Here is a 10,156-nt window from a genome sequence, read left to right as displayed (position 1 = left end):
ACCAAGAGATAACAGTTGGATTTATTTGTGGGTCTATAATAGACCTTGTGAAATGACCAAATCATACTCCATCCATTCCAATTTATAATTCATTTCTTTTTACTTTAAGTTTGACCGACAGGTCTTATTAAAAAATTTCATAATTATTATAAATTTTTACTGTGATCGTTTAGAATATGATATACTTTGAGTATGACTTTGAATTTTTCATTTTGTCCAAAAAAACGAATAAGACGTGTCAGTCAAATTTGGTACAAAAAATCAAACAAATTATAAATTGGAACAAAGAGAGTATTATTGTTTCATATTCATTGGCGACAAGCCTGCTATGCTAGCACTGCATGATATGAGATCCTTGTTGGTGCCTTTTTGGAGCAAACACCAATGATACCTAGATCCCGCTCGTGGGAAACAAGACCTTAGAGAAGCTCTCTGTGAGGCGACAGACGGTTCGTGGTAGGTCACCGAACCGTGCGCGCGTGCACAAAAGATAGCGGCGAGTTCCTCAAGAAAGAGAACCAAGGAAACAACCAAGTCCTACCTCCTGGGCGGGACCCTGCTGGGGAGGGAGGTTCTTGGAGTTATTTTGGGATCGATAGACCAACTAAGACGTTTCTAGACAACGGAGAGTCGAAGAGAGTTGAAGATTGAGGTTGTGAAACTATGACTACTACGCTACTCCTAGATCTAAGGCATGAATGGTAAATAATGATAAAGGTAAATGGATTGGTTTGATTGGATTGTGTTGTGGTTTTCAATCGGTCGTTCCCCTTTATATATATTTATACTATATTTATAGGGAGCGAGGTCTGAACTCGTTTCTAGCCGACATACAACATATTCTCGTAGATAGGTTAAGATAACAATGCATAGGGTAAGTATTCTCGTGTGAGTTAACCTGATCGTGGACCGTCCGGACTATCTTGTGAACCATTCTGGATGCAGACTGTTCGTGCATGGTTTGGTGTCAAATATGGTGCTCAACTCACTTATAACTTGACGAGTCGATTTTATTGTCACTCTGATTGGTATGACAGACTCACGAGGGGTGTCCTGCCAAAACTCGTTAAACGATTACGTTTTTATCTTCATAATAAATTATATATATCTAGATTTGATCTCATATAATTCAAAAAATATATGTGGTGAATAAACCGTTTTAAGAACTTATACGAAATCAAGGTTCATAGATCTTGAAATATCTAATTTCAAATTGGGCAATATGTTACAGCTTTTAAGTGTTAGGAGAAACAATTATTTTCATTTGTTCTCTTTCTCCACTCAAATTCAATTAGTAAACGAACCTAAACAAAATTCCAAAACTTTGACATGGATGTAGGATATGTTGAAATTGTAAAATTGAATTATTTGATTCAAACTGTCCCAATTTATAATTCGTTTGGTTTTTTTATATCAAGTTTGACCAGCTCGTTTTATCAATTTTTTGTGACAGATTAAAAAATTCAAAGCCTTATTTAAACGATAACTCATTAAAAATTAATATTAATTACTAATTTTTTGAAATGAGCTGATCAAACTTGGTGTAAAAAGTTAAACAAATTATAAATTGTAACAGAATGATTATAAAAGATATAAGTTGGGCGACTCAGAATTTCTACATGCTATATTGTTTATGTTTTTGAAATTGCTTAATAAGCTTCGTGGAGTGATCACACCGTGATATTTAGGGCTTATTTGGGAACATAGTTTTTCAAAACAACGGTTTATAATGCCATAGTGTTTATCGAGTGTCATGACACAACTATGATATATTATATACCAGTCTAATTTAACACATATTTAGAGACACATTATTTTGGTTACAACGTAAGAGTAAAGGAAAAAGGGCAAGGTTATGGCTGTCGCTTTCCGCACGCCAGCGAAAAACTTTTGTTTAGAAACCATGGTTTAAAATACATCATGTCTAGATGTGCTCTATTTTAGTCTAAAATAGCATGATATGTTTAAATACCACGTATTATCTTGGAACTAGAAAAAATATCGTGTTACCAAAAAACCCTAAATGAATAATAATTACACCATACAATAAATGAATAATAATATGTGATGGTTGTACCATTTTATTAACATGCATAATGTCATTTTGTATACAACTTTAATAACGCATGAGGGCGTGTATAACACTATAGATATATTGTTTGTATAGTGAAGTTTAAATTAAGGAGTTGAATAGAGAGACGAATGAAGACAGTTTAGGCTGGAGTCATGCAAAATCAAGGCTTCTCTAGTGAGCTTTGTGGAGCGTGACGTGCGTGGCTGTAGGTGCGGCACGTTGTGGGGAGCACACAGCTCGGCGGGGCGGGCAGCGAGCGGGCGCGCGAGCTCGGCGTCGTGGCGGAGCAAAACTTCCGGGGCGGGGGGAGGAGAGAGAAACTTTGAAAGGACCCAGTTTTGCGGGGGGGGCGCGGGTCTCTGGATGGGGACAACACGTGCGGCATTGCCGAGAGGGGTTGCGAGAGCGACGCTTTTGGAGGACGAAGACGACGACGAGGGGGCGCGCCGCGACGGTGAGGGTGGAGGACGCCGGCGATGGGAGGGGGCTGCCGCCGCCGTCGCCGGCGACGGGGCCCTACGCCGGCGGTAGGTCGCGCGGGCCGCGGCGGCAGGGCGAGACCATAGCCAAGGGCCACAAGAACTACGAGCTCATGCTCAACCTGCAGCTCGGCATCAGGTAGGTACCCACCTTAATAACCGGCCGTATCTCGTTTCTTCATTTCAGACATTTTTCCGGTAATTGATGGCCACGGTTGATGCAATGTGTGCTAAAATTATTGGGCATTTCATCTCATGTAATGCCGTTGACATAAATCTTATTGATTTATAGTATTTGGTTGGGGATTCGTTGTTATCATCATTGGAGATTAGATCTATCCTATATTGTATAAAAGCTGCAAGTTTTTCCTTTTAAATGAGAACCTATATGTTATGTGATTGCTGAACACAGCAGGAGCTGTTCTTGAACAATGCTAAGCGATGATTGATGAATGGTTTGTTTTCTCCCCTCCAGTCGTCACTATGAGATTTCAAGACGTATCGCCCCCGCCGTATCTAATGACATGTTTTGCAATGTTTTTGTAACGAACATGCATGTTTCTGCTAAGATTGAGCTCGATAATGATGGTGGCTAATTAATTTCCTGGAAATGATGACATCCCTACTATTGCATCAAAAGGGCATGGGTGGTATATATATTATGCGAACATGTATTTCAACGCTTAGCACATGATCTTTGGTGGCACGCCCAAGCTTGGCAAGTCACTTCTATCTACAATGCGAAGCACCCCACACTTATCTATCATATAAAGTTGAAAGCATAGCAGTCGAACAGATTGCACACGCACAGGGTAATGCCCACAGATAAGGAGACATAAGAGCCTTGCGACTGTATGGAGAGGACAGAGACCTGGGACATAAGAGCTTAGCAGATTGTATGGGAACCTATAGAGTTCAACAGATCTATACAGAACCAGCTTCTCTGCGTTCTAGTTTTCAGCAGCATTAGTTTCGCTGGATACTAGTCAGCATTTCAAACTCTTCTGGCATGGAGTGCAGTAGCATGATAAGAAGTATGTATCTTATTTACTATGTACAGATGTAATCATACTTGTGATGTTAAGAACGCCATGAGCCTTTTAATACATGAACATGCAAATGGATTATATAAGTATGTTTATGCCCCACTCATCTTTGTCTGCATGATAGGCACGCAGTAGGAAAGCAAGGTCCAATTACACTTGATCTCAAGTCATCAGCTTTTGACCCCAAGGAGAAAGTATGGACAAGGTTCCCTCCGGAAGGCTCAAAATACACCCCTCCACACAGCTCATGTGATTTCAAATGGAAGGATTACTGCCCGCAAGTATTCCGGTTGGTCGTCGTCGTCACTCCCATCCATAATGCACACGTTACACTTTGACTATGGTGTCACTCATGCACGCATGCTCATTGGCTGTGTTACATGATTGGTTCCGAACTGAACCGCAGGACATTGCGCAAGTTGTTCAAGGTCGATGCCGCAGACTACATGCTATCTCTTTGTGGAGACCAGGCTCTCCGGGAGCTGTCGTCTCCTGGTAAGAGTGGAAGCTTCTTTTACCTCACCAGCAATGACCAGTACATGATAAAGACGATGAAGAAATCTGAAGTGAAGGTTTGTGTGCTGTCTTTCTACTCCAAGCACTTCCTTGACTCCATAGGCCATCAGCGGCTTTGCTGTTAATCAACTGAACGTTTGTTATCATGATATCATACAGATATTTCTGAAGATGCTTCGAGCTTATTATAATCATGTCAGATCATTCGAGAGCACTCTAGTCACAAAGTTTTTTGGTCTTCACTGTGTCAAATTAGCCGGAGCTAACCAGAAGAAGGTCAGAAATGAGAACATATTTATTTTTATATCATGGTATAGATAGATAACTAGTTAGCTGTGATGATTATTTAGGTACTCCTTTGTAGTTTACATACCATGGCCGAATGCCAAATCCTGATCATCTCTTTTTCTGTCTGTACTATATCAACCAGGTCCGTTTTGTCATAATGGGGAACCTGTTCTGCTCCGACTACTCTATCCATAGGCGATTCGACCTGAAAGGTTCATCCCTTGGACGCACGACTGATAAGCCGCAGACAGAGATCGATGAGTACACTACTCTCAAGGACCTCGATCTCAACTTCATATTTCGGCTGCAGAAGCATTGGTACCAAGAGTTCCAAAGGTGAGTGAGTGATGCTAAAGCCGATGAGAAACCGTTAAACATCTTGTACGTATTAACGTGAAGGTCGTTGGATTGGTTGGAGCAGACAGGTCGACAGGGACTGTGAGTTCCTGGAGCAGGAAAACATCATGGACTATAGTCTTCTGGTTGGTGTACATTTTAGGGACACTAGGGATAGGCTATTGACCGGAGGTTGGTTGAGATGAAAACTACTTCAATATTTTTTTTCTTTGCATGGTTATCATGTATGTACCTTACGAAGTGCGTTACCGGTATTACTTGAAGGTTCGTTCGATAGCGATTGCAGCAGAGGATCATCGCCTCAATTGTCAAGAGGAGACACGGATCCAAACAGGTAAACCGAGACTCTGGCTGCAAATTTTGGCTGCATTAATGCTTTCTAATGTTAATGTAATATCAAAATCTCTCTATTTTTTGAACAGGTTAGCCAAGATAAAGCTTGGGTCGAACATGCCGACGAGAGCTGAACGGACGATAAGGAAGGGCGACTGCGAGGTGCAGATCATGGGGGAGCCTACGGGGGAGTTCTACGACGTCATACTGTATTTTGGGATCATCGACATACTCCAGGACTACGACATCAGCAAGAAGCTGGAGCACGCGTACAAGTCCTTTCAGTACGACCCGACGTCCATCTCGGCGGTCGATCCGAAGCAGTACTCGAGACGCTTCAGGGATTTCGTGTTCAGAGCGTTCCAGGAAGACAAGTTCGATTTGTGACTGAAGAAGGCACAAGGAAGCCAGCCTACCGGGTGCCGGCCGCTGACATGTACGGATAACCAGTGTTGAAATGCAGAGTCAGACATGCATGGCACTGCTGGCATCGCATTGCAGCAGAGCTTTTGGTGACCCTACCTGCTTGCTACTTCCACACCAGACTGCAGCGCACGGCAGAAGCTTCAGGGCAGGCCGTCAGGCTGATGAAGCCCTGAGGGGGATTCAGCTGGCACTCATGTAGAAGCGAGGGAGGCTCCAATTCGAGATGTCGGTGCATTTCAATGTTTTTCATATAAAAAGCTATGCCTAAGAAAAAAGCATACATGCATATAGAAACCAACTGATATTAGCGTAGACGCTGACAACCTACGGAGAAATTTGTAATGGCAGTTCAGGGATGTAAATCTTTTCTTACGAGGCAACAGGTCACAGTTCTTATTATCTGCGTAGTGCTAGTAGTGTTCACCGAATCGTCTTGGGCTGGATGGTTTCAACCCACAACATGCGTTGGTTCGGCTACTTTCACAGACCAGTTCAGTTGTAACTCCATCCAGATTGAAAAGAACATTTCGGACAGCCCGGTCCGACTCAGGCACGGTAGGGCATGGTACGCCTGAATACTTAACCGTGCCGGTTAGGCTGCCCAACAGGCCTAAACCTCTTAACGAGCCTGATACGGAATAGGTCCAACCGTGCAGGGCTAGTTCGGCAAGCACGGTTCAAGAATAGGTCCATGTCAGCCCGAGCCCACCAACACCAAAACCACCAGATCACAAATCACATTTCTCATTTACAAGTTTACACATACACAAAACTGAAATAATACACATATCACATATGACATAACACAGTTACATACACAGATCTAAAATATAACACATTTACAACATATCACAATTCACAAGTAAACTCAGGAAACATATCACAAAACCAAGCTCAGAAAACACAACTACACACTTAGATCACAATTCACAAATAATACATAGAAAACAGATAAAGCAACTCATTAAATAAAGAATTACAGCTATTCGTGCAATGGTTGGCTCATTAAAAACTTTTCTAAGTAAAAACTCATACCTCGTAAGAAAACTCTAGAAAGAAAAAAAGAGAGTACAAACTAGCTTTAACATTGATAGTTCAATGTCTAGTTCAGTACTTCAGATACTTCATACCAGGGGATGATAGGAATAACAAATGCAAGATTACGTAGTCTAGGGCCCTAGAACCTAGAGGTCATCAAGATGAAGTCTTTGAAATGCATCTTAGTTCTTGGTCCTGTGTACAGTGCTGACCTCTAGCTTCACCAAGCTCTCAATCTTTCATGCAAAATAGCATCTCAACCATTTTCGGTGCCAGGTGCCATCGTCGTTCCTCGATGATCCTGCCATAAAGGCTAAATGCAAATTCCGAAGAAATGGTTGAGATAGGAATAGGAATAACATCTCTAGCTAAGATGAAGAGAACATGATAGGACAACCTATGTTCATGCCACTAGTTTAGGATATTGAAGTCATCATCAAACTTTTGCAAATTGTCACTGTCTAGGTAGGATGACAGTTCTGTATAAAGTGAACCTAGGCCACCACTAGAGTGTGCTTGTTGAAGCAAAGTAGATGTCGATGTTTCACTATAGAGGTTAGGAGTAGTAATACCAGGGTATGCAAACTCAGAAACAGAATCGGATCCATAGATCAATTCCTAGTTTCGTTTCCTCTTACATGTGACAGATGGAGGAGAAGGCACTTGCTGCCTAACTGCACCAAAGATAGCATCGTAACATCTAGTCAATTCACTTTTCACACAACTAAATTAATGTGAGTAGTTAGTACCAAATACCCTAGATAAAATTCTCAAGATATTGTTGAAACCCCTTAGCTTGGATCTAGGATCCAATATAAAAGCAAATAGATAGAACATAGGTATATCCATTTGGTACTTAAGAAAATTAGACTTCGTAGGAGCAACAACATGCCTCAACAATGCATCATTGTCACTGATTTAAATGTTGGACAATTTCAAGGATGTTTTTTTTGAAAAGGAGTATTGCAGGGGGGGTCATGTAGTATTTTTATTCATTAATATAATGCATATATGTTTTTTTACATTTGGGTATGTACAATGACTTTTACAATGTGCTCAACCATTGTTTGACCTCGTCCGCTATTTCTTGCTTTAGTCTGTAACAGATGAGAAGCATCTCTTTTCTAAACATCGCTCGACATCCTTGTTCTGTAAGCGGAATTTTTTTCAAATATCCATTTGTTTCTGCATTTTCGTATGCACCACATCATGACTTTTACTGTCTCCACTTTCCAATTTTTGTCAAACTGTTGTAAAATAAATATGATCATATTGTGTATGTCAGATGCTCTTGGCGTATGTCGGAGAGTAAATCTCCGGCCGGGTGGCGGAGTGCATCCGCCCTAAATCCTAAGATGAGGAGGGGCCTAGGCGTTTTGCTTGTTAGTCGGGAAAACGGGAAGAACACAAGAACATAAGGATTTAGAGTGGTTCGGGCCGCTGGAGCGTAATACCCTACTCCACTGTGTGATGTATTGCTCGTGAGCTTGTGAGTATCTGAGTGAGCCTAAGATCGGGTCTATCTTGTAACGTCGCATGCCTCCCCTTTTATAGCTAAAGGGGGGCATGCACAAAGGTATTGGGTCCCGACATGTGGGCCCAGGGACATAAAGAATATGCCTCCTCTCGTGCCCTGACGCCCGAGATCTCCGTATCTTCGGCGTACAGGGGAAGCTTCTTGTAGAAGGGATGATGAGCATAGTGCGTCGTTCAGCACGGGCGCACTGTTTGCCAACAGATTGGACAGGCGTGCCGTCTGCTGGATAACCCTGACGCCGTCTGCCTGCAGATTGGACAGGGCGCATTAAATGCTGAGAGGGCACGTCGCCCGTCAGCGTGCTGGCAGGCGGCGCGTCCTCTCCGCAATAAATGCAGAGGCTGCACGGCTATATGAGCCTTACGTCAGGCTCGGCCCATTGGCTTATGTCACGGGCCACAAGCCACGTGGCAGCAGCGGGTCTCCGCCTGAGCGGGGAGCGTAGGGCAAGGTCTGGACACGTGCCAGCACCGGACCTTCGCTCGCGCCGGGGTCTCCCTCGTCCCAGGGCCTTGCTAAGGCCCGGACCTTACTCGGAGGGACCCCCCCCCCCCCCCCCGAGGGACCCGGCATGTCTTCTTGGGAGCTCCGGACTTGTACGCACATGGGTCCGGTGTTCCTCCGCGTCGTTGGGTCCGGACCCAACGACACATCCTGGGATGTATTATCTTTCCTCGCCACGTGGTGCCCTTAGACTTGCCCACCCGGTGGGGTCGGATGCCGCTCTCCGTGTGACCTAGAGGTGTCGTACGGGTGCAGCGTCTTCATACTGTAGAAGAGGGTACCCCTGATTCAGGGTACCGACAGTGGCCCCCGGGCCCGCCTCAGGGGAGGATGCGAGCCTGCAGGTGGGGCCAGAGTTTGGTTGGCGGTTGGACTGCTGCTTCTGTGCGCCTGTTGATGCAATTACTGCCGGCCCGCCTATGGTCATGCCGGCTGTCGCGCCTGTTCCCACGGTTGACTGGCCCGTGACCTTCGTATTTAATGTCACTGTTGGGTCATGCGCGGGGCACCTCGAGTCGCTGCACCGGTTCTGAAAACTTATCTTTTCAGTCTTCCGCACGGCCTCGAGAAGACGTGGCATTGGCGCGAGCTGCGGTGCGATTATTCCGCACCCGGCAACCGGCGCGCCGGTTGTATGGCATGTGGGCCTGGGCCCCCATGTTGGACCGCCGGTTGCAGCGAAGCTGAGGGGGCGCACAACCGCGGGGCGGTTGTACGCTTCCTGCGTGGCGGTTCGCCTTTTTGACCGCTGGTTACGGCGAAGATGAAGGGGCGCTTAACCGTGGGGCGGTTGCATGCTCCTTGTGCAGTGGTTCGCCTTCCTGACCGCTGGTTGCTCCGAAAATGAAGGGGTGCATAACCGCGGGGCAGTTGCACGCTCCTTGTGTGGTGGTTCGCCTTCTTCGTTCTTCGGGTCAAACTGTATGACATGTGGGGCCTGGCCCCCGTGTCATAGGGTGGGAACCCTGATGCACGTCGGGGGAGACTTTTCCCGTGACGCTTCGGGGCGTGAGTGGGGAGATCTGCCTTTTAAAAAGGGGCCGATCTCCCGGGCAGTAGCCATGCCACGCCCCTCTTGCATTCGTCACGCCCTTCCGCCTCCTGGGCCTCCAGATGGGGTGCGCCGGTGTTCTCCAGAGGGATCTGCGCCAGGGCCGCCCCCTTCGGTGATCTCACCGCCAAAGAGCTCGCACTCATGGTGCTGCTGCCGATCTTGTCTTCTTCTTGCTGCTGTTAGAGGAGTGCAAACCCGTGGGGGTTGGCGCTCTTCCACCATCGCTCGGCTTCAAGGATTTTCATCATGCAGCCCGGCCGCAACCTCCGGACGGTGGTCATCCACAAGGATGACTACCAGCCTTGTGGTGGAGAGAAGCGAGCCGGGCTGCGGCCTCCCCCCTGCCCTCAGCTTCAAGGATGTTCATCATCCGTGCTGGGGAGGAGGGCGAGCCGAGTTGGGGCCCTGCCCTCCGCATGGGCTGGCGACCCGCTTCTTCCTCCAGCATTCGGGGGAGAAGGGTGTTCACCAGCCTTGCGGAGGAGGCGAACTTCGGCTACGCGG

The 10,156-nt window shown here is 45.8% G+C and overlaps 1 protein-coding gene across 1 annotated transcript; it reads left to right on the top strand.

Moving 5' to 3' along the window:
- Positions 1-2,505: 2,505 nt before the first annotated feature.
- On the top strand, positions 2,506-5,917 carry LOC100384635 (uncharacterized). The gene is made up of 8 exons (NM_001177128.1): positions 2,506-2,692; positions 3,724-3,888; positions 4,006-4,171; positions 4,275-4,391; positions 4,546-4,739; positions 4,825-4,931; positions 5,025-5,094; positions 5,183-5,917. Exons 1-8 carry the CDS (start codon positions 2,667-2,669, stop codon positions 5,478-5,480), a joined length of 1,143 nt encoding a protein of 380 aa, NP_001170599.1. The 5' UTR covers positions 2,506-2,666; the 3' UTR covers positions 5,481-5,917.
- Positions 5,918-10,156: the final 4,239 nt, after the last annotated feature.

Source organism: Zea mays, chromosome 9 (assembly GCF_902167145.1).
Source record: "Zea mays cultivar B73 chromosome 9, Zm-B73-REFERENCE-NAM-5.0, whole genome shotgun sequence".
Lineage (NCBI taxonomy): Eukaryota > Viridiplantae > Streptophyta > Magnoliopsida > Poales > Poaceae > Zea > Zea mays.
This window is presented reverse-complemented; position numbering and strand designations above follow the sequence as displayed.

What these genes read in the sequence shown, in the direction of transcription:
- LOC100384635 (NM_001177128.1), top strand. Translation starts at nt 2,667, where the DNA reads ATGCTCAACCTGCAGCTCGGCATCAG. An exon ending in TGAAGAAATCTGAAGTGAAG is followed by an intron (nt 4,172 to 4,274) that starts GTTTGTGTGCTG and finishes GATATCATACAG; the next exon opens with ATATTTCTGAAGATGCTTCG. An exon ending in GGAGACACGGATCCAAACAG is followed by an intron (nt 5,095 to 5,182) that starts GTAAACCGAGAC and finishes TTTTTTGAACAG; the next exon opens with GTTAGCCAAGATAAAGCTTG.